Here is a 25,617-nt window from a genome sequence, read left to right on the forward strand (position 1 = left end):
TATTAAGTGGACATTACTACATGAAAAAAGGCAACAAGCATGCTTTCCAAATTTGTAAAATACTGATAAGATTTCTGAGTCATCATGGCAATAGCTATTATTATGGATCCTATAAAAGCTAACTTTTAATTTTCCAATCAATAAAAAAAGATTGTTGATTTTTAAAGAAAGCTATTCCATTTTGTGAGGGTGGCATAAATCCAACATTAATCATCTTCTTTTGAAAATGCCAATTATTATAATGGAAGTGTACAATTAAGCAAATAAACCCATCAGCTTTGATAGAAATACTTAGCTCAGATGTCAAGCAAATTCTACCATAAGATTTTGATAGTAATGATTGAATATGCCATTTCATTTTGATGAATAATTTATTACAATATTTCTAGAAACTAATTGGAGGTCCTAACATAAATAAATTAGAAATACTGAAACACTAACTCATTCAACACATTGAAAGAGCAGATCATACATAATAATGCAAGTAGTAAATAAATCATGAAACTCTTGTTGGTAAAACATACTGTCAAATATTAAAATGGATGAGATGGAGTTGGTTTGTAAAATTAGCTACCCTATATCGTGAGTATATCTTTTCTTTCAATTTTGTAGTTGGCATCTTAAATTGCCATAGACATTATTGTTGTCACATTGTTATATTGTACTACATTTTCTACATTTACATCTTTGTTTTCCATCATTGAAAAGTGTTAATGCATAGTTTAGTCATCCTTATTCTCCTCTTAAGAACTCTTATCCCAACCATTTCATAAATATCAATATAATTATATTCATCTTTATCACCACTGCCAATTTGCTCAGTTTGATCAAAAGTACTTTTTTTGGGTAAAATATGGGCAGAGCCCTTTCCATTAAACATCAAGTAGCTATATGTGTAAAAGGAAAGTGAAACCAAAATACAAATAATAGCAATGAAGAGAGGCTACATAAAACATAAAAACTCAAAAGAGAGAAAGAACAATCTAACCCGGGGTTAGATGGGCTCAGTAAAAGAAATTGCTGAAGGAAAAATTTCCCCTAGTTGCAACGATAATATTAGTTGTCACTGGAGTGAGGATCAATAAGTTGCCATCCAAGGGGATAAGAGCAATTCAGACATCATCGCCCACAAAAAATTGTACCCACCATCCAATTGGGTAAGAAAAAGGCAGCCAACCCTAAATCCTAAGAAGTACTTTCAATAATAGTATTGGAATCATCCATCTTGTCAAGAAATTAAACACATTTAAAAGCAAATATGCAAGGGTATTTCTTAAGAAAAGAATTGGAACATCTTATATAATATATTGGAAAAAGGTACCCTTTCACATGCATAGAAGTACTAACACCATTCCACAAAATGCATAAGAATTTACAGGTACAATGTTCCTTTAATAAGATCTTGGCTCTTATAGTGACTTACATACTTCAACAGGAGAATCAAATTCTGCTCCATTTGAAAATTAGAGGAGTGTGGAGTATCTGATGGTTTTAATAGGATGCCAAAGGTGAAAAATTATTGTACCATTCACTAAATAAGTGCTCATATTCAATTAAGTGAGCTAGCTTTACAATGAAAAATAAAAGACATAAGCCATAAAAAATATTCGAGAATGAAGCCTCAACACCTTTCATCCATTTGGGTTTCACATCCCCTAGGGTTACAAAATCCTATCTATTAGGGTTTCACTTTTACATGCATAAAAATATCAAAACTGTCCCTAAAAAATCATAAAGATATCATTATTAGCTTGCTACAACTTAAACTACACAAACCTCCCAAAAGAAAAAAAAATCTTGTTCACAAATCATAAGTAAAAAATCATAATAATTGTCGAAACATGTGGTGAACATTAGGTAATTCACAACACCTTAAAAATTTACATGAAAGCTCATATTAGCAAGCTATTGGCCATAATCTCAAAAAATAAATATGAAAGCTTTAGGTTTTAATCTTTTATCCATCATTTACTGATCTATGATGCTAATGCCTAAAGGAGGCTTGGAGTAGAGCTGCTCAGGATTGGAAGAGTCGTAGACTGACCTATGAGCTATTGGTCAGAGTGCTAAGATGTCTTCTGAGGCGACAAGCTTGTGATGGTAAGACGACGTGTCTCAGGAGCAGAACGAAGTAGGAAAAAAGACATGTTGATGTATAATTTTTGACATGACCCCAACCAACTCTATATTAAAATCAATTGAAAAAAATATATTCGAAAAACCAATTTGCTAAATAGATTGATCAAAAATTGAAATTTTTAGATTAGATCCCTTTAGAATTTTTCTGAAGTGTTATATATTTCCAGCAAGTACTTGGGAGTTTTTGATCGTAGTCCTCCCCATTCCCGATGAAACCCAACCTTGCCCGCATTTTCTCCTAATATAAAAATCTTAGTACGATCAACTTCAGTGCATTTTGTTTATCCAGCCGCTCTTTGCCATCTCTCTGAGGCTTCAATGAGTTTGCTCTTTTCCAGATTCTAGATCTTGCACTCGTCCCAACGTAATTGCTCTCATTCTATCATATAAAATCTTTAATTATTAGTTAGGAGCTCTTTGGATACAAGTAGTATTTAACTTTTAATAGGATTTTTGTAAATCCTATAATTCCCACTAAAGTTAAATTCTGAAAACTCTTTTACAAGATAGTTGTAAAATCCTACGAAATTGTTTAGAATTATAATTCCAAATTTAAGGTAGTTGATTCGTTAAGTTACTAGTGAAAGCATTATTCCAGGATACGAGTTTCTTATTAATTCAAAATTTTAATTTATGTTAAATCCTATTTTAATTATCAAATAACTTAACTAATAATATAATTACTAATTACAATACTAATTACCTAATAATTTATTTAGATGTTATTTTAATGAGAATTTAATTATTACTTGTTTTGGTAATTTTCAAATTAATTGTTTAATTATTACTTAAATAACTAATTATTTAAATAAAACTGATGCTACTAATTAATTAATTATTTATTTAAGTACTATTTTAAAAAAAAATTATTAATTATACTAATGATTATTTAATTAATTATTAAATTATTTTATTTTTAATTAATTATTTAATTATTATTTTTTTAATTAATTGTCCAACTAATTATATATTTTAAATTATATTAATGTAAACTCTTCACTTATTAGGGTTTGCTTTTCCTGTTGGCAACCAACTGCTTCGGCTTCGAAGTGTTGCCGAAGTAGCGTTTTTTGATAGAGCCGGTAAAGAAGTTTCTTCGCCTCCTTCGTCGACGTCGGATCGGTAGTCTTCGCTCGCTGCGAAGGTAACCATCGTTCTCGTTTTGCGCGCTTCTTTGGTCAAATCCCGTAAATCCGCCGAACTCTGGGATTTATGACATAAAGAGGTAGACGGAGGATTTAACTCGTAGTGAGATTGAATATTTTCCCAAATCCCATTTGGCAGGATTTAGGAATCCTGCTCAAATCCTGCATAAATCCTGTATCCTACAACCCCTTACATTTTTGTTCTGTTTTTCTCAATTTCCATCAAGTGAAACCTCTTGTTTCGGTTAGCTTCACTAATTTTGACTTGTGATGCTAAAGGGGCAGCAGAAGAACTCTAGAGGAGAGGAACAGCTGGAAGAATGAGGTATCTCCAGTCTTTTGCCTGCTTCTATATCTTCAGAACGCTTCACTTTCATTCTCTTATTGATGTATCTATTGAGGTGCCTTGGACGTTGATCCTGTGGACTGATTGAAGCATTATAAATTGTTTTGAATACTGAGTTATGCAGTCTTTTGCATTAACATGTGTGTAGCATCAGCTTACGACCTGGATGCAGTGGATGCATTACAGCAAAGCCCCTTTAATATTAAATAATTTGATAATGGTCAACTTATATACTTGTTTAGTAGCTGTAATTCCTTTCAATTAATTGATTTTTAGCGTGAGGAAAGCATTGGTTTATCGCTTAGGCTTTTTATTTTTTTGGTGTATAGTAAGTTGCAAAGTGACGTTTTGAGAGAAGCCATCACTCAGCTTTCCAATGATTCTCGTGAGAAGAAGCGTAACTTCACGGAAACCATTGAGCTGCAGATTGGGCTGAAAAACTATGATCCTCAGAAGGACAAGCGTTTCAGTGGTTCTGTGAAGCTTCCTCATATTCCTAGGCCCAAAATGAAGGTTTGTATGCTTGGTGATGCCCAACATGTTGAAGAGGTAATAAGATGTAATTGAATTTTTCAAATATTTATTTGCAAGCCGTTTTTGTTTTCACCATACATTTTTTTCATGCCTTACTATTGAAAATAAATTCAGTAATATTTATGTACATGCTTTATTATGATACTTGATCACTTTTTATTGCTAGAAAATAATTTTATTCATTAGAAAACATTTATATTTAATTGCAGGCTGAGAAAATTGGGTTGGATTGGATGGATGTTGAAGCATTGAAGAAAATGAATAAAAATAAGAAGCTTGTTAAAAAATTGGCTAAGAAGTATCATGCCTTCTTGGCTTCTGAGGCTATAATCAAGCAAATTCCTCGTCTTCTTGGCCCGGGTCTCAACAAAGCTGGTAAGTCTTAATCTCTTTTTAGTTATTACACGCATTTGCATCTTATTCTTCAGAAGAGTCCTTTCAGATTTTATCTCATTATTATCTTTATAATATTTAACAATTATGATATTTTTTTCTCTTTATGTATGAGTTAGTATTGACACCACCGTTGCTAGATCCCAAGTTCTTAATGAGAAAAGTGGAGGGTTGTGTTAGATAGTTGACAACCAGCGTAAAATTTGTCGAATAATCATGACATGAATCTTTTAATATATTGTGTTAATGTTAGGCGTTCCTTGGAAGCGACGCGATGTATGGCCTGAATACAACAAGTGTGAATGGTCTGCTGCGCCGGTGCCCGGGTGCAGTGTTAAATAGGTAAGGGTTCCCACATCATGGACAGATATGGACAAAAAAACTCGTCCATGAAATTAAAATTAGGATACGAACTTAGAATATAGGTATATTTACAGGCAAATTAATGGAATTAATAGGCATTATGATTCATAGAAAAATAAATATTCTATGCATTCAGGAAATTGAATGGTTTGAAGAGAAGGTTAAGGAGATTGATAGTTTAGGATTTAATGTACGGTATCCTGATAAGGTCGTACTAGAAATGATGTAAGAGTGATATAGATAAGAGTTTAAAGGATACAACAACGACAACATCAAGCTGTTATCCCACTACGTGGGGTCGGCTACATGATTCCTTTTTCTCTATTTTGTCTTATTAAAAGTTAAATTCTCGTTTAAATCTAATAAAGAAAGGTCATTCCTAATATTTTCTAACCAAGTCTTTTCAGGTCTCCCTCTATCTTTCTTAACATAAGTCAAATTTAATACCTCTACTGTCCTAACCGGGTCATGGGAAGGCCGCCGTTTTATGTGACCAAACCATCTAAGGCGACTCTCTCTAATCTTATCTTCTACTAGGGCTACTCCAACCTTTTCACGTATATGCTCATTTGGTATCCTATCTCTAAGGGTAAAGCCACTCATCCATCCGAACATCCTCATCTCTTCCACAATTAACTTAGAATTATGCTTCTTTTTTAATGGTCAACATTCGGCACCATAAAACATTGCTGGCCTCACCACCATCTTATAGATTTTTCCCTTAACTTTAAGGGGTACTTTTCTATCACACAACAAGCCCGATGCATTCCTCCACTTCAACCATCCAACTTGAATTCTGCTGATAATATCCCCGTCTATTTCACCATCACTCTGAACAATTGATCCAAGATATCTAAAACATACTCTTATTAATGACTGGATCGCCCAAAGTCACAATCCCCTCACTAGGTTTACTACTACTAAAATTATACTCCATATATTTCGTTTTAGATCTACTCGAGTGAAAACCTTTAGACTCTAAGGCTGACCTCCATAATTCAAGTTTACCTTCAACTCCCTCTCTAGTCTTATCAACAAGAAGAATATCATCAGCAATAAGCATACACCAAGGTACATCATTTTGCAAATGTCTAGTGAGAACATCCATGACTAAAGCAAAAAGATATGGGCTTAAGGCTGATCCTTGATGTAACCCAATTGAAATAGGAAAATACTTGGTCAAACCACCTTGTGTTTGAACACAAGTAATATCTCCTGCATACATATCTTTAATGATTTGATTATAAGCGTTATTAACTCATTTCTTTTCAAGAACTCTCCAAAGCACTTCTCTTGGAACTTTATCATATGCTTTTTCTAAATCAATAAATATCATATGTAGATCCTCCTTATTTTCTCTATATTTTTCCATCAACCATCTTAATAAATGTATGGCTTCCATTGTTGATCTACCCGACATGAATCCAAATTGATTTTGAGAAATAAGAGTTTAAAGGATAATATTATAAAAATTAATAGAATTAAAAATATAATTATAGATTTAAAGATTGTTCTTGATGTTAAAATTATTAATATTATAACTTTTTATGCTCCTCAAGTAGGTTTGATATAAATTCAAAATTAAAAATTTGGAATAACTTAGAAGATATAATATAAAATATACCTTTTGATGAAATTTTTTTTATTGGAGGAGATTTAAATGAACATGTTGATAGAGAGGTATATTATTTTAAAAGTATTTATAGTGACTATGAGTTTGGAGTGACTAATGAAGACGATAAGATCATGTTTGATTTTTCTTTAGCTTATGATTTTGTAATTGCTAATATCTTATTTAAGAAAAAAGATGAGCATCTCATCACTTATAAGAATGGATATAGTAAATCCCACATTGATTATTTTCTTGTAAGAAACATAGATCATTTATATTGCAAAGATTATAAAGTTATTCAAAGTAAAAGTTTATATATCTAACATCGCTTATTAGTTTTAGATTTTGAGATGAATGAGGCAGAAAATAAAAAATAAAGTAAGATATTCTATTATTAGATAGGAGTATTTAAAGAATATTAACATTTTTTTTGAGATTAGATATTAGATTTTAAATTTGTGTTTGTGCATGAGAAAGCTAATATTATATTGAGAAAAGTAGCTAGCAATATTAAAAATATTGTAAAAGATGTGCTTGTAATATTAAAATGAAAAGCTCTTAATAGTGAAAATAGTTGGACGTGGAATCAAAATATATAAGAAAAGATAAAAAATAAGAAGATTTGTTATAAAAATTTGGTTCAAATGTAAAAGTTTTGATAATTGGAAAAATGTAAAGAAACCTGTAAGAAGTCTAATAAAGCATTATGTGATGCAAATGTTTTAGCCTTTAAAAATTTATATAATAAATTAGATATTAAGGAGGGCAAAAGAAATATATATTTAAGTTTGCCAAATAGAGAGATAAGAATAGTAAGGATTTAGTTCAAGTGAAGTAAATTCAGGATAAAGATAAAAAATGCTTTTATTAGAAGATATTCAACAAAAGGTGAGTGAGATATTTTTATGAACTCTTCGATGAAGATTATGAGAATGCGATTGACTTTAGTGACCTTAGCACCCTAAATAAAAATAAAGATTTTTATTTTTATCGGCGTATTAATAAAATTGAAGTTAGAGAGACTTTAAAGAAAATGAAGTGTGGAAAATATGTTGGACCTGATGCTATTGTAATAAAGCCGTGGAAATGCATAGAAGATGAAGGAATTTTTTGGCTTACTAAACATTTTAATATCATTTTGAAGATTAAAAAAATGCTAGATAAGTGGAAAAGGAGTGTGTTGATTCCTATTTTTAAGAATAAATGTGATACATAAGATTGTGCGATTTATGGAGTAATTAAGTTAATGTGTTAGGCTTTAATACTATAGGAGAGGGTTATGAAGCATAGGTTGCAATGTGATACTAATGTTTCTCAAAATCAATTTGGATTCATGCCGTATATCTAGTATTGAAGCTATACATTTATTGAGAGATTTAATGGAGAAGTATAGAGAGAATAAGGAGGATCTATATATGATATTTTTTGATATAGAGAAACCATATGATAAAGTTCCAAGAGAAGTGTTATGGAGAGTTCTATAAAAGAAAGGGGTTAATAATGCTTATATTCAAGTCATTAAGGATATATATAGAAAGCCTTAAGCCCTTATCTTTTTGCTTTAGTCATGGATGGTTTCACTAGACATTTGCAAGAGGATGTACCCTGATGTATGCTTTTGCTAATGATATTCTTCTTGTTAATAAGTCTAGAAAGGGAGTTGAAGGTAAACTTAAATTATTAGAGTCAAAGGGCTTTCGTTTGAGTAGATCTAAAACTGAATATACGGAGTGTAATTTTAATAATAATAGTTTTTGTGGGATGATTGTGACTTTGAGTGATCAAATCATTAATAAGAGTACACATTTTAGAAATCTTGAGTCTATTGTTCAAAGTGATGGTAAAATAGATAAGGATATTATTAGTAGAATTCAAGTTGGATGACTGAAGTGGAGGAATGCATCAGTCTTGTTGTGTGATAGAAAAGTTGCTCAAAGAGACACTTAGCAGCCTTGTTTAATATAACATTGATATCTTAAATCTCCTCATCATATCATTTTTTCATCTTTAGCTTTAAATCTTTTGTTATTTTTTGTGTTATTCATTCATCATTAGATGATATATCATCAACAATTAAAGCATCAATTTTTTCAATGCAAGCTCTTTGTCTGGAATGTGAGATGCTTATTTTTCAAAATTTTTATTAAATAACATAAACTAACTTATTCATTCGTCTTGTAGCCAGTTTGTTCCTTCTCTTTGTATAAACTTGGTTGAATGTGCTCTAATTATGCTCACATGTAGAAGCTGAACAAGTAAGGCTAAAAATTTATTGTAATTGCTTTAAGTTTAGGCATCACTTCTACAAATTGTGCCTACGAATATTCTAAAATACAATGAAAAAAATGATTACTATATATGATAGTAGAGAACATAAACATAAATTCCTAGATTTGAAATTATAAATAAATGTAAATTTATCAGAAGGGTATCTTGACTTTTAACAGGACAACAACAACAACAACATTAAGCCTTTATCTCACTACGTGGGGTCAGCTACATGAATCATTTTTCTTTATCGTGTCCTATTAAAAGTCAAAATTCTCGTTTAAATCGAATAAAGAAGAGTCATTCCTAATATTTTCTAACCAAGTCTTTTTAGGTTTGCCTCTACCTTTCTTAACATAAGTTAAATCTAATACCTCTACTCTCTTAATCGGGTCATTGGGAGGTCGCCGTTTTATGTGACCAAACCATCTAAGGCGACTCTCTCTAATTTTATCTTCTACTGGAGCTACTCCAACCTTTTCACATATATGCTCATTTCGTATCCTATCTCTAAGGGTAAAGCCACTCATCCACCTGAGCATCCTCATCTCTGCTACACTTAATTTAGTATTATGCTTCTCTTTTAATGGCCAACATTCGGCACCATAAAGCATTGCAGGCCTCACCACCATCTTATAGAATTTTCCCTTAAGTTTGAGGGGTACTTTTCAATCACACAACAAGCCCGATGAATTCCTCCACTTCAACCATCCAACTTAAATTCTGCTGATAATATCCCCATCTATTTTACCACCACTTTGAACAATAGATCCAAGAAATCTAAAACGTGTACTCTTATTAATGACATGATCTCCCAAAGTCATAATCCTCTCACTAGGTCTATTACTATTAAAATTACACTCCATAATTCCGTTTTAGATCTACTCAAGCGAAAACCTTTAGACTCTAAGGTTGACCTCCATAATTCAAGTTTACCTTCAACTCCCTCTCTAGTCTTATCAACAAGAAAAATATCATCAGCAAAAAGCATACACCAAGGTACATCCTCTTGCAAATGTCTAGTGAGAACATTTATGACTAAAGCAAAAAGATATAGGCTTAAGGCTGATCCTTGATGTAACCCCACCGAAAGAGGGAAATACTTGGTCAAACCACCTTGTGTTTGAACACAAGTAATAGCTTATGCATACATATCTTTAATGATTTGAATATAAGCATTATTGACTCCTTTCTTATCAAGAACTCTCCATAGCACTTCTCTTGGAACTTTATCATATGCTTTTTCTAAATCAATAAATCATATAAATATCATTAATTATATGGAATATTTTAAATAAAAAACTTCAAGTTCATTATTTGCCACAAGACATCCTGTTCATGCATGCATATAAATTAGTCTTAACCTTCTTATCCATATAAAATTCCTTATCATAATGAATTTTGAGTTCAAATAATATGAATAACATGCAATTATTGATGTAATTGTTATTCCCATTTCTCATTTATAAGCTATCATATTTTTTTTATGATTTGCTTCTTGTCCTTCTATATCTCTTGCCATATCTTCTCACTTTGTTCATTACTTTATAGATAAATGTCTTAATTGGAGCCTTCTCACTTATGTTGCACCGATACACCTATTTATGAAGGCGTGTATTCGATACACTGATACATGGATACGCCTCCGATATGGCATCGATACGTGTCGTATACGGCTTTGCCATATCAAATTAAAATACTATTTAATTTCAAAAGGACACGCGTATCCGATACACGTGTCCGTTGAAAAACAAAAAAAATTCAAAAAAAGACCCATCGTTTTTACTTCCGCGGCTGCGAGCGAGGTTCTCTCATCTCCGAGATGGATTTGTGTCTCTTGATGATATGGAAAATTAGGAATTGCTAATCTTTCACTTGTTGAGCCTGAATTGGAAGCTATGATATTTATTGAAGATATATAGAAGTTCAAAGACAAATCATTGGAAGCTAATCATATCATTCCTTCTATTGAATAGTTGAAACTTCATGTGCTAGATAATTTATGTTTATGCTTTTGTTGTTGTACTAGACATTTAATGCTTACTTTTATTTTGATATTATAAGCTACAAGGATACAAATGATATTACTTTCATTTTTTTGTAATTTCAAATATTATACTTTGATTGCTTTCTTAATTTTTATGTATGATTTATAAATTATAATGTCGTGTCCGCGCCGTGCCCGTATCCTGTATTTTTAAGAATTGACGAGTCCCGTATCCATATTGTGTCGTATCTGTGTCGCCGTATCCGTATCAGTGCAACATAGCTTCTCACCATCAACCAATCATAATACCTTCACTAAAAGTTTTGTGGTCTTTATAACATAATTAACATAACACTAAAAAGAGTAATATTTCATAGTGATTTCCTTTATTTGCTTGTCTTTTAATTTTTTTGTTCAAAAAATTTTTATCTCATCCTTCAGAAGTAAATTTGGACCCTTAAAGATTATCATAAATCCTTAAATCTTTACAGAGTCAAATAAATCATGATAAATCTAGTAACTGTAGGTCGGTTGGTTTCTTTATTTATGAATTTTTCATCAAACTCAACACCCAAGAATGATTGTAAATAAAGTTGCTAATTAATTTTACTTTCAATATAACAGATTTTTGTTGTGGCAATTGTACAAAATTTTCAAGCATTAAAACAAAGCAATGATATGGAGTCCAACAAAGATGCCTTTATTATTATTATTATTATTTTTGTATTAACATCCACCTTGTAGTCTTACAGACACTTGCATTATATGTAACAATTTGAACAACTAAGCTTTCCTATTTCCCCAAGAACCTTATCAAGCATTTTAAATAGCAGTTGCACATTTCTTACAAAGATTGATGCATTAACTAGTTTTAGAAATCTAGTCCCATAAATTTTGTTTATTAAGAAATTTATAATGCTCTTTTATCTGATGCTTGACCAATCATCTACCATGATTATAACTCCTATCTAAACTCATGCTTCTTTGCTCATTAACCATCTTTGTCATTATTCTAATTTTATTATATAATATCAAAGTTTACAACTCATGCATACTAAGAAGATCTACTACTTAACTATAATTCACAATAGATCAAAGCATGTTGATCCGTGAAGATTCCTAGCCGCATTCAATGAAAAGCTATTCTCATAAGAACATCTTGCAATACCTAAATATACTCTATTTTATGTGTACTTTTATAGAAGTTGGAGGAAGAATTACTTGGGAGTTATATTTCAAGTAAACATACTCCTGTGCATCTTCTCATAATACTTCAACTATGGTGTCATATTTTCAAGTAGAATCTTTTGTTTTAGTGCTATCGACCATTCTAATAAATAAAATAATCAATAATACTATCATGTAATGAAACAATAATGAAATTAATAGTAAAAGACTCAAATAATGATCCTACTAAAAAGAACTTTTAACATCATCAAATCTACTAACCTTACAACTTTAAACAATTTTAAATATCTTGTGCAAGGTAACCATCAATTTAACTATTCTTAGGTACAACTTTACATATTTTTTGTACAACATCCCCAATTTTAATAAAGATGTAAAAAGATAGTAAATCATGTTGTACTAAACCTTGCTAACACTTGAAATAAATTTATGTGAATAAAATCAATTTTTCAAAGCTTCTAAGACAAATTTTCAATTAAACTATTGACAAGGAGAAAGTATAGAACTCATGATAAATTAGAAAACAAAAGGATGCTTTATACCTCAAAATTGAGGAATTGCCAAGTGTTGAACTCTATAGCAGACAAAAAAAAAAAAGGAATAAAAAATGTTAAAACCTGCTCAAATCTTTTTGTAGTCGGTGGCCCATACCCTATTCAAACGGCGCCAAAATGTCCTTTCTCGTGTGCGTAGATCGCCTCAACCCTTCTCGTTAAATGGTGAGAAGGAATGCTTCTTCTGGGCTTCTTCCCACGACTTCACCTCACCTCTCGCTGTACCATCGAACTCCAACCGGCCTCCAGTCCTCATCTTGCAACCCTTCTTCCTCCTATACTCTGTCGAACCTACCTCCATAGCTCGCAAGCCCTCAACTCCCACCAAACCTTCGACCAAAAGCCCATACCCGCAACCCTTTCAATGCCGATCTCTTCCCGATCTTGTCCGTTTGCACTAGCCTTGTCCGACCTCCACCTAGCTGAAGCCGAACCAATCCAACCTCCAAACCCATTGTTCTCTATTATTGCTTGCCCTCTACCCACTGGACTAGATTTGACCTACCCCAGGCCCGAATGAAGCTCACGATGCCTTTATCCCTTCACTGGTCCGACTCCAACTCAAGATCCATATAGAAGCCACGACCGAATCCCCTTCTCATTCTTCCTCCAGCAGATGCAAGACCAAACCCGATCGACCTACTTTGGCGACCCTCTTCCTGATGTATATATATATATCTGTGTGTGAGGAAAAAAAAAGTAAAAGAAAAGAAAAAAAAGAAGAGTTTCCAAAAAAAAAGGAAGAGAAAAATTCGAAAAAAAAGAAGAGAAAAAAGAGATGAAAGAATTTCAAGTGCATCTTCATCGCCATCGACACCGGCCCTCACGCAGGTATAACTTCTAAGACTAAAAAAACCCGTTTTTGATGTTTTGGTCGAACCGGTAAATCCCCTATACATGCTCTTGTAGCAAAGTGGGAGGAAACCCAGTGCGACGTATACGACGAGGCGGGTAGACATTGTACACACTGTTATAGCGTGGCGGGGACATCCCTAAATACCTGTATATGCTCTTGTAGAATGGAGCGGAAATCCGATTATATATTTCAAATAGGTACCTTGAAACCCCATATAAACTCTCGCAGTGTGGTGGGATCAAAGATATACGGGCCGCGGTGTCTCCCGACACCTACCATACACTCTCTTGTAGTGTGGTGGGATGACCCAGTCTTCTGAAATTTCCCCCTATACAGGGGAGGCGTCGGGAGGCTGTTAAAATTTGCACTGAACAGAGGACCTAAATTTGAACTAAATGCAGACGACTATACTTGACTTGAATTAATATAGAAAACTTAAAATTGAACGGTATGAAACTCAAACTCAACCAAATTACAATGAGCTTAAATTTGAATTCAAGTGAATAATGACAAGGGACCTACGTGAACTGCAAAAGACTTGAGCTTGTACACTGAATTAGACTCGAACTCGAGCTGGATCGTAGAGAATTTGAACTTGAATGGACTATAAAGAGCTAAATTCATAACAACTAGAACTTACAATGAGCAAAACTTAAATGAATTTGAACTTGACATATGATAGATGAATGAAACAATGAAGGTTGACTTTGATTCAGATTACAACAAACTCAACTTGAAATTGAACTTAACTAAAGTGAGTAATCAATAAAGAGTTTAATTTGAATAATGATGCAAAATTTCTAATGGAATATTAAGGGATTATCACTTTAATTGGAAATACGAACTACAAGCTGCTTTTAAGGACAATGAAGGGTTTGTGATCCTTAACATCATTTGCTCATAAGCAATGATCAGATGAAGACGTAACCACATGCTTGTAATCAACGAAGCAAGGCTTCCAAGCAACATGCATAAGAAAACTAACGATGAGAATATCCCATCTGAAAATAGATATTGACATGCATATGAACACAAACTATAGGCAAATGGTGATATTCCCTACAAACATACAAATACAATATGCAGCAAAGGCAAGGACGTTTGTGCGGTCCATAGCAACTCAATGTTAGATGAAATATATTAATCCTTACAAATAATGGTGACTAAGATGCAATAAATGCAAGCACCCGTGAGCTCTTGTAGCAAGGATATTACAACATCCTCATTGTCAACATCAAGGTACAAGTGAGCACACTGATTTGCATACAAGCAAGGATAGAAGAGCATAACAAAATGCAAATACTCACTAGTAGTGATGAAAAATTTGCTGCTAACGTAGTAACTGCCTGAACACTTACTATCAACATATAGTGGGTGTAATAAGTTGTCGACAATGTATGTGATGAAATTAACATTGAATGCAACTTGCCTAAGCAATCAACATCAGCTTATATGCAACCAATACAACAGTCTCTTACAAACATATACAATGCAGCATATTTGAAACGCATACGAGTCCACACAAAATGTCATCTACGAACATAATTCCATATGACTATAACGAACGTAATTGCCTACGAGCTGTTGGAGGAAACCCGTTATACATTCAATCTGTCATATATTGGCAAATGTGAAAGAAATATAGTTCATGTAAGTGCTCACAATTTGCTGCAGAAGATCCTCCGTACATACTTGATGATGCCTACGAGCAAAGTGTAGAGGAACGATAGCAAATACCAATGCCCATGGGTAACGTTAGAAAATTTGCATGCAAAGCAACCTACATGCAAAAAGAAGCATCAAGCACTTGGCGAATACAGTCGTCAACAAGAGATAGCAGGAGATTCAATAGTGCACAATAATCTACTTGCAAAAAGATCCTCCGTACATACTTGATGATGCCTACGAGCAAAGTGTAGAGGAACGATAACAAATACAAATGCCCATGGGTAACGCTAGAAAATTTGCATGCAAAGCAACCTGCCTGCAAAAAGAAGCATCAAGACCATGGCAAATACAGTCGTCAACAAGAGATAGCAGGAGATTCAATAGTGCACAATAATCTACTTGCATAAAGCAACAAGTAGTGCACGACAGTCTACTTGTATGCAACAAACAAATGATCATGGTAAGATGCCACACCACCAGATCTGCAACATTCATACGAGCGAACATAAGGCGTTTATGGTCTTCTACGTAGAGCACCACATACATTCAACTGACAGTTATCCGCATAACTGAGCAGTGTCAAAATTTTCATAAAAATGCCCCCACAAATGCACTATGATTTGTATACACACAAACACAAAGAAATGCATGGGCAATCATACACCCGCGTGGGCTCCGACGAGCGTATTACAGATACACGTGACGTCTAGGGATGATGTGCGGGTCGGTAAATGAAGTCAAGTTTGAACACTCGATCCTTCTATTTGGGTCAGTAGAAGTCGACACGGCTCAAACTTTTAGACAAATATACAGTTACGTTGTTGACCGAGATATTTGTTTTAAACATTCATATTAGGCCTTTAAATTCTATAAGAAGAAAAATTCATTAAATAAATGGATATAGCCGTTAATAAACCCGATCCTTTGTCGGTAAACTGATAGAGTCGACAAGGTTTAGCCCACAAATGCAATTGTCCGTTAATACCCCAATGATGTCCGTGTTGAACGTATATCTCAATTGGAGGTGTTAATTCCAATATTCAAAATATCACCCAAATTCCCACAAAGTCCAAAAATTTAAAATCCCAAAATTAAAAAATATTTAAAATTGAAATTAACCATTAATAACTTAAAGAAAAAACAAATATATCCTCCGCAACAGTTTGTCAAGGTGGACAAATTTGAAAATATACTTCAGCTCACAAAGAATATCATTAGGATCCATTCTCATACAATCTCTTGCCCGCAAGGACTTAGCACACGTCCTCTAAATTGCGGTTTTGCAGCCAAATGGCACCATATGTAAACGATTATGACCGGGGCCCTCTGAACCAAATGGTTTTCCATCAAATGACACCACTAAATTACGGTCATTGCTAGAGCCTGTATGCTCTCCAATGTCATTAAATCCTTAAGATATGAATCAATAGGATATAATCGATAAGTCATAAAGCTCTATGTTAGCTAAGATAGATTCAAATTTGTCCCCTTAAATAAATACTCATCCTAGGTCTACAAGGTACCCTTGGACGAAGCAACCCATTGCTGGCGACAAGGATCCTTCTATCAGGTTGGGTCGACTACCTCCTCTGACTAAGTGGACCAGGGGTCATGATGGTCATGGACGACAGAACCATGAGATCTTGATCGGGTCCATCATCCATTCCTCTACCATCTGCTTTAAGTGAAAGATGGGTGAAATTTCTAAATTTTAAATATCAAACTCTCAATACTTAAATCCATGCTGCTACTATACGTCCGATACTATTTATCTATGGATATAATGTTTCTGATTGATGACCAGCCTTAATCGAAAGTTCTCTCTCGTTATCGGGAGGGTTAATTAACTATATTGGCTTATGCCTAAAGGAAACCAAAACTCAGATCATAAAGTCCTCACAAAATGAGTGCGAAATCTCTAGGTAGTGTCTTACTTCAAACCTAATATGCCTTCCTAAAATTTACCCTGGAACTTGATCCGTTAAAACTCCCTCAAAAGAAGAGGAGAGGTCGGGACGCAAATTTTTGAAGCCCACACCAAGCAAGCAAAGAGTCTTGGTGTGCGTGTGTATAGATGAAGGGACTCGGCTTGTCGATGACACACATCGTGATGCATGGAGAAGAAGATGATCAACACACATGGAGATTAAGATGCACTTTTTTTCAAATAAAAATTTATTCTATAAAAGGTAAAAAGTTGTACAAGAATCTCTGAAAATAAACGTACATCCGATAAGACCTAAAAATCAAAAGAAGAATAAGAAAAGATAGATAAGGATGCAAAGGCGATTCAAAAGCGGACTCAGGTTAGCAGCTCCCCGCAACGACCCTGCAACCATGCACGGGCCATCCATTGGTGACAAACATAGAAGAACAGCAACCAAGACAACCACCAAGCAAAGGCTTACCACCAAGGTTGCCAGCAAGCCATGGTCAACAAGGTGATAAGCAGAGAGCTGCCTCATTATAGTCCAAAGCGCATGAAAGCTCACGGGAAACGAAACGAAGATGGCAACCCAAAAGCTATTTCTTCTTAGATTTACTTTTACGTTTTTTACCACCACCAAAGAGAATAAATTCATCATCTACGTTGTCACCCATATCATCCGCAACAACCTCACATGAAGTGGAGATTTCCTCATCCATGTCCAGCCAATCATTTTGAACCAAAATCGATTTATTTGAGGATCAATCTAGATGAGCTTTTAATTCAGCATTAGACATAACAATAATAGGAATGTCCACACAATTCACAGTACGAGTCGAGCCTGGCAAACCCGAGACAGCCACATCCACACTAGAAAGGCTACCAACCTCAGACCTAAAACCTGAATTAGCCTCAACATCCGCACAAGAATTGCCTTTAGAAAAATCATTACCACTATTATTAACATCACAAGCAGCTAACTCTATGTCTGCCAACACCTGACAATTTTGTTTAGCAGCCAAGATAGGAACTAGACTATCAACAGCAAATGACGGATCAACCCTAGCAACATTAAGACTACCCGTAACAATAGCAACATGTAAGGAAGGGGAAGGCAAAGGATCAACATGTAAATTCACAGCAGATAGGGACAATAGAGAGGCAACTGGAGCCACCATACAAACATTATCCAAACAAATTAAAGAAGGGGATAGCGGATTAACAGGAGGAACATAAGCAGACGGAATACCCCCATTATAGGGGTTAACCCCAGCACCCTCATTAGCATCAGAATTTGACAGTTTTTGCTCAACAGGTAAGGCAACCGCCACAGGATCCCCACCATGAGCAAAAGTGGTACAAGTATTGGAAATGAGAGGAAACTTGTCGTTACGCTTAGGAAGCAGAGCACCACATTCCGAATTGGTGTGACCAATAGATTTACAATTACCACAATATTTGGGAAAATCCTCCATTTCAACTAACTGAACTTAACCAAGCTTATCCGAGCCAAGCCAGATGCGGTCTGGATAACATTTGGTAATGTCAATCTCCACAAGCACACGTGCCACAGACGGACGGGAGCCAACAACAGTAGCAAAGTCCGTTTTGAGTGGTTTACCGAACAAAGACCCCAAGCCATGGAGAATGCAGGAAGAGAAGAAATGGGGGTGCAAATTAGGAAAACAGACCCAGATAGGAATAACAAGAGATTCAATGTTTACATCAAAACAAGGAGACCATTTTGTAAGCTTCATATATTAGCTAAACACAATAGGAACGATGAACAAATACCCTGCTGTAATCTAAATCATTTCTCAACTTGATCAAAACATGCTTAGCACTACTACCATTCAATTTGAGATTAAAAAAAAAAAATTACGAATAGCGTCAATGGAAGGACGGCGATCCGAGAAAAATCAAACTAAGGAAAACTTGAATGGCGTCGCCAAAGCCAGCACTTCCTCCTCAGAAATCCAAAGAGACGGTAAGCCACGGTGAGTGACGGCTTTAAGGTCAGGAAAAGAAGGCGAGGGCAAACTAGCATAAAGCCCTTCAAGAAAAGACCGCGAAGAGGATTTACTACCATGGAAATCAGGATCCTTCACACGATTAACCGCCATGATCGCAAGAAGGACAGACAAAACCAAAAAAAGAACTCAGCAAAAGAAGAAAAACCAGAAGAACCTGGAGATTAGCTGCCAAAAGATTCCGGGAAGGCCGGCGGCCCCCAGAGAAACCAGAGCAAAGGGAAACATCGCAAGACCAAGGATGCACATGCCTGGTCTCTTAGTCACTTAATCTGCTTGCCCGCTGCCTATCTTTGTTTATCCCCATTCGTAGCCCTCGCATGTGCTAGTGTGCAATGTCTTAGAGTTTATTAGGTAAGATAATTATAATAATAATAATAAATGCTTATAAAAATTTAAAAAAAATTAGCCAAAGGAGGCGTCTCCTTAAAATGCCTCATTTAAAAAATACTTATGCTTCACTTGCGTTAGTGAGGCTTAACCTTGAGCGTTTCTTGTGAGCCTTAATTCGAGATATGAACCTGGAACAGTTTTTTAAAGCATGATAGAAGGCCAGAAGTTTGTTTGATTCTATAGTTTAATATTTTGTATAACAAGCTATGTTTTAAAGTATGCGTTTATATAAATGAAAAGTTACCGTTGTATGATCGCTTTTGAGGCCCTTCTACGCCTTTGGTGTAACATTAGCAGGTGGAAGTTATATAAAATCTACTTTTGGAAAAGCCGAAGATAGAGTAAAGAGAGAAGCATAACAAGAGGAAAAAAACTTTCTAGAGAGCAATTAAGTAAATATTTTCTACGCATGAAAATAGAGATAGCACTTTCCTTCATCAGCTTGCCATCTAATTAGCTACATACTTGTTTAATTCTTCCTCTACATGAACAAATAAACATTTTTTTAAAACAAAAATAATAAATATATATGGGAAAGAAATTAAGGCATATGGTTCAATCACACTTGTTAGTAGCATTCTTTGAACCATAGCGTAACAAGGTACACCTCCTATGTTATTGGCATAGCAAGAAACAAAAATGTAAATTTTTCCATGCTTTGTGCACTGATAATGCACATAGTGTGCACCATTTTGTTAGTTTTTTTTGTTTGCTTTTTAATAGTTTTTATTTACATTTTTTGGGCTCAAGGTTAATAACGAGTTATTTGGTTCATATAAAGTATAAGCGCCTTGATGTGAAGATGTATCTGTTAAATTCAGAGAATTAGAGAGGAAAAATGCTTAATTTTATTGCACAAACTTTTTCACTATTTATAGATCTATACATGATATCTTAATAAAGAAACAAATAATTACAGAATAATGCATAATTGCTCTAATATAATCCTTCCTAATCAGCCATCTAAACACGGAAGGAGATTAGCGTAATTTAGGCGAGCCTCCCATGGATTCCCATCTTAGCCATGGGATCAAAATGCCAAGGGATGGCTAGGATTTAATAGGTGAGCCTCTCACGGATTCCCATCCTAGCCGTGGGATCAAAATGCCAAGGTATGGTTGGGATTTAACACTCCCCCTCAAGGTGGTGAATATAGATCCGTCATTTTCAACTTGGTAATTAATCCCATAAAGTAGAGCTATCGAGTCCCTTGGTAAAAATATCTTTAAGCTGCTCTTTTGATGAGACATGGTCGATACATATGAGACCAATGTCTAATTTCTTCTTTATGAAATATCTATCCATTTCCATATGCTTGCTCCTATCATGATGAACTAGATTGTGAGCTATGCTGATTGTTAAATTGTCACAGTGTAACTTCAGGAGTCCTTCCTACTTGATTACTTAGGTCTTCTCTAATTAGTTTGATCCACAATAGCTCACATGTTTCTAAAACCATTATTCTGGATTCTGTTTATGCACTAGATCTTGCCACCTCATTCTACTTCTTGCTTCTCCATGTAATAAGGTTTTCTCCACGGAATGTAGTATCCTGAGGTAGATCGTCTATCTATAGGTGATCTCGCGTAATCTGCTTCATTATATGCTTCTGGGTTATTATACAATTTCTTATGAAGAGAATCCCTTTACCTAGGTTCCTCTTAAGATAGTGTAGTATTATGTCCATAGGTCTGCTTTGGATTTTGCATGAATTGGCTGATCATGGTTACAACAAAGCTATATCTGGTATGATGTGGGAAAGATAGATCAATTTCCTCACAAGTCTCTGGTAAGCTCCTTTATTTACATTTGGATCTATTTTAACTTACCCCAATTTGAGATTTGATTCAACTGGTGTTGGTTCCAGTTTACAAGCTAGTTTACCTGTTTCGTTAAGAAGATCATTAATATATTTTTTCTTTGAAATGAAGATTCCTTTGTTGGAGTGGGCCACTTCAGTTCCAAGATTATATTTAAATTCGGGCTTGCGGTTCATATTCTTTTTTTCTTTTTTCCCCTTCCTCCACCCTATAACGCCAGCAACCCTCAATCCCCCTTCCCAAATTCCGGCCAAGACTACCTCCCTCCACCTAAACCCTTTCCCAACCCCACCCGTTGGCCCACTATTCCCCAAATTCCTCCACTATCTGCCCCTCCACCCAAATCACCACAAACCGATCCCTCCCTAGCTGTCTGCCTCTCCTAGTCAACCCTAGCTACCGACCATGCTAACCCCAATCCCCATGATTCTTTTTTCCAATCTCCTCATTAGTGTTTTCCTAATTTGGTAGACCCCTTAATTCAAATTCAAATTAATTTGAATTTCAAATACTTTCCAAATTAGCACAAGCCCATGTTAGGAAACTTCCCAATCACCCCTAAATATGAAATTAAAATTCAGATTTGATTTTCCAATCAACATTTAATACTAGGGGCCACATACATTGTATGTGGACACTTCCACCCCCATCTCTTGGATGGGTCCCCCCTATACCCTTTTCTCTCTCCAATTAACTCCCCCCTCTTAATTAATCCCATTAATCCCCACATAAGCTGCCAGCCCCCTCCCCTCTCTCTCCCTTTCTTGTCGCCATCCCCTCCCCTCGCTCTCTCCTCCACTAAAATTATTTCCCAATTAAAACCCAATTCCCCCCATAATTCCTCCACCAATTAGAGAATTTGAAATTCTCCCTCCTTACCTCTCAAATTAACTCGAATATTAATTTCTACTCAAGGTTAATTAATCAAGGAATTAACCCCCCCCTTCTCTCCTCTTGATTCTTACTACTTAAATCCCTAACCCCAAGGTTCTCTCCAAGCCGGCCGACCCCTCTTCTTCTCCATCAAACTGCCGACCACTTTGGCCTGTCTCGGAGTTGAAGAGACATCTCTCCCCCATTAATGGCAGATCCTGAGCACGATCATGGATTTGTATATGATCTTCAAGGAAGAGTAAATATCCTCCGGTCTCCCTTTTTCAACCTCAACATGAGATCGATGACATTGTCGACGACTACGTCGACCGAATCCTTTTCACTTGGACGTTTGCCATCGAGGAACACCAAATCTCCAGACAATGGCGAATTATCGGACATCCGCCAACTTTTTCCCCTCCGGCTAACTTTTCGTTGGGCAATACTGCAAGTGTTTTATGTCTTTTGGTAGCATCTCTAAATTTGTTAAAATTATTCTTCTGTTAAAACCACCTTAAGAGTGAAAGTAAGGAGAACTCAAGGTGAAATTTTTATTTGTTAAACAATAAATTTCTATTGTTTATGCCCTTAGCTTTACTATAAGTTGTTATTTTAAATTGTCCTTTTATTCTTTCTTTTAACCGCATGCCAAAGCACAACTACAACTAAGAACTCATAAAATCTAATTCTTGTAAAACATTAATTTTACAATTAGCAAGCTTAATAACTTTTATTAAATTCCTTCAATTCCTATTACAATTAGCAAGCTTAATAACTTTTATTAAATTCCTTCAATTACTATTACAATTAGCAAGCTTAATAACTTTTATTAAATTCCTTCAATTCCTATTATGTTTCACATCAAATTGTTTTCAAGACTAAAATGATGCTAGATGAGTGGAGTGTGTTGATTCTTATTTTTAAAAATAAAGGTGACGCACAAGAGTGTGTAAATTATATAGGAATTATATTAAATATCATACATTAAAATTATGTGAGAGTAATTAAGCATTGGTTAAGATGTGATATTAATGTTTCTCAAAATTAGTTTGGATTCATGCCGGGTAGACTACTATGGAAGATATACATTTGTTTAGAGGTTTGATGTAGAATTATAGAGAGAATAAGAAGGATCTACATATGATATTTATTGATTTATTGAAAGTATACGATAAAGTTTCAAAAGAAGTGCTCTAGAGAGTTCAAGAAAAGAAAAGAGTTAATAATACTTATATTTAAGTCATTAAGGATATATATACAATAGCTGTTGTATTCAAACACATGATTTTTCACTAGTATTTTCCTATTTTAGTTTGATTACATCAAGGATAAGCTTTAAGGCATATCTTTTGTTTTAGTCATGGATATTCTTACTATACATTTGCAAGAGGATGTACATTGGTATATGTTTTTGCTGATGATATTCTTCTTGTTGATGAGACTAGAGAGAGAGTTGGTGAAAAACTTGAATTATGGAGGTCAACCTTAGAGTCTAAAGGCTTTCGTTTGAGTAGATCTAAAACCAAATATATAGAGTGTAATTTTAATATTAATTAGATATAATGATAAGATTGCGACATTGGATGATCAAGTCATTAAAAAGAGCGCACATTTTAGATATATCATGTATATTATTCAAAGCAATGGTGAAATAGATGTGAATATTATCAGTAAAGTTCAATTTGGATGGTTGAAGTTGAGGAATGTATCAAGCCTGTTGTGTGATAGAAAAGTACCTCTCAAAGTTAATAAAAAATTTTATAAGATGGTTGTGAGATCTATAATGGTTTATGGCACAAAGTGTTGGCCATTAAAAAAAAAGCATAAAATTAAGTATTGCAAAGTTGATGATGCTTAGGTGGTTGAATTTGGTCACATAAACTTTGGCCTTTCGATGACACTATTACGAGAGTAGATATATTAGATCTGACCTATGTTAATAAAGGTAGATGTAGACCTAAAAATGCATGGTTAGAAAGTATTAAAAATGATCTTTTTTTTATAGATTTAAATAAGAATTTGACTTTTAACATGACACAATGGAGAAAAAATATTTATGTAGCTGAAACCACGTAGTGGGTAAATGGTTGATGTTATTGTTTTTTTTAAATATATTTTGCATAAATTTTTTAAAACTTCTATTCATGCTTACCTTAAGTTGTTCCTTATTCTTCATAATCCATCAATCCTAGTTTTATAGACCTATTCATTTCTATTTTTCAATGGACATATAAAATCATATATTGTCAAATTATTATTATTTTATCTTCAATAGATGCTACTTCTATTGTCCCTTTAATTTAATCATTCATCAGTTTATCTTTTCTGATTTTATCATACATGCATCTTAGCATAGTTATTTTCACATTTTCAGTTTTGCAAACCCTAACTTTTTCATATGATTTGGCTATTTAATATATATTTTTGGCATATTTAATTTGTCTAATTTCTATATTACAGTTACAAATTAAAACTCTTGAATAGTGTCTGATTTCTACTATTCTTCGGCAATGCAGGGAAGTTTCCTACACTTGTTAGTCATCAGGAATCCTTGGAATCAAAAGTTAATGAAACTAAAGCTATGGTTAAATTCCAACTAAAGAAAGTCCTCTGTATGGGCGTTGCAGTGGGTAATTGCGGAATGGAGGAGAAGCAGATATTTCAAAATGTTCAGCTCAGTGTGAATTTCCTTGTTTCTCTTCTGAAGAAAAACTGGCAAAATGTAAGTTCTCAAACTTCATTCCTCTTTTTATAAGGTTAACGTAGAATGACCGGACAAGTCAGTTGTTTTTTTTTTTTTTTGTGTGTGGAAATAGTGCAAAACTAGTAAGCTTGATTTGCCAGAATTTTTTTTTTCTGAAACCTGATTTTCAAACCTATGCTATTGATATTTTTATAGAATGAATTAGATCATAGTCTGAATCCTTACGTACTTATGATTTTTAATTTGGGCACGTACAAGCAATAATTTTAATGTTTCATTTAGAGAGATTCCTCAGTCCAAGTTTTGTTAATATATGCTGTGTTGCAATAAACGAGCTTGATCAATACTTGCCGATTTTATTTAAACTACAGATTGGCAACATCATCCTTTGTGGTTATTTATAGGATCCTTTAACTTATTGCTATTTTTTCAAAAAACTTTTTTTTTTGCCATTTTTGCACCTATTTCTCACCTTAGACAACAGTTAATTGCCTTCTCATTTTATAACTTTCATATGTTGATTGAAATTTTTTATTGAGATACTCGAATATTTTTCTTCTACAGGTGAGGTGCTTGTATCTGAAGAGCACGATGGGAAAGCCTTACAGAGTCTTCTAAATTATTTTTATTCGCCGATTTAGACGTTGAATGAACTAGCAGATTCTGGAATTAAGCTTATCTTATTGTTCTTTAGATTATTTTCATGTGGCCGATGTTTTACTATCTATTTGTTAACATAAGATTTTGGTTTTGTCCAAGTTTTATGTTGATTCTGTTTTCTCTGCATTTTAATGGGTATCGATTGTCGAGCTTGAAA

At 34.2% G+C, this 25,617-nt stretch overlaps 1 protein-coding gene across 2 annotated transcripts; it reads left to right on the plus strand.

Moving 5' to 3' along the window:
- The first annotated feature begins 3,147 nt into the window (after positions 1-3,147).
- Positions 3,148-25,617, plus strand: LOC110107893 (60S ribosomal protein L10a-like). Of its 2 annotated transcripts, none has more exons than XM_020838331.2 (6): positions 3,148-3,283; positions 3,564-3,609; positions 3,960-4,179; positions 4,374-4,539; positions 24,613-24,818; positions 25,365-25,617. In XM_020838331.2, exons 2-6 carry the CDS (start codon positions 3,605-3,607, stop codon positions 25,416-25,418), a joined length of 651 nt encoding a protein of 216 aa, XP_020693990.1. In that variant the 5' UTR covers positions 3,148-3,283; positions 3,564-3,604; the 3' UTR covers positions 25,419-25,617. The 2 variants fall into 2 exon arrangements, with proteins under 2 accessions (XP_020693990.1, XP_020693991.1); XM_020838332.2 differs by having other exon boundaries at positions 3,171-3,364.

Source organism: Dendrobium catenatum, unplaced genomic scaffold (genome assembly GCF_001605985.2).
Source record: "Dendrobium catenatum unplaced genomic scaffold, ASM160598v2 fragScaff_scaffold_1502, whole genome shotgun sequence".
Classification (NCBI taxonomy): Eukaryota; Viridiplantae; Streptophyta; class Magnoliopsida; order Asparagales; family Orchidaceae; genus Dendrobium; species Dendrobium catenatum.

Coding starts and splice junctions, on each gene's coding strand:
- LOC110107893 (XM_020838331.2), top strand. Junction 4,540..24,612: donor CCCGGGTCTCAACAAAGCTG/GTAAGTCTTAAT, acceptor TCGGCAATGCAG/GGAAGTTTCCTACACTTGTT. Junction 24,819..25,364: donor TGAAGAAAAACTGGCAAAAT/GTAAGTTCTCAA, acceptor TTTCTTCTACAG/GTGAGGTGCTTGTATCTGAA.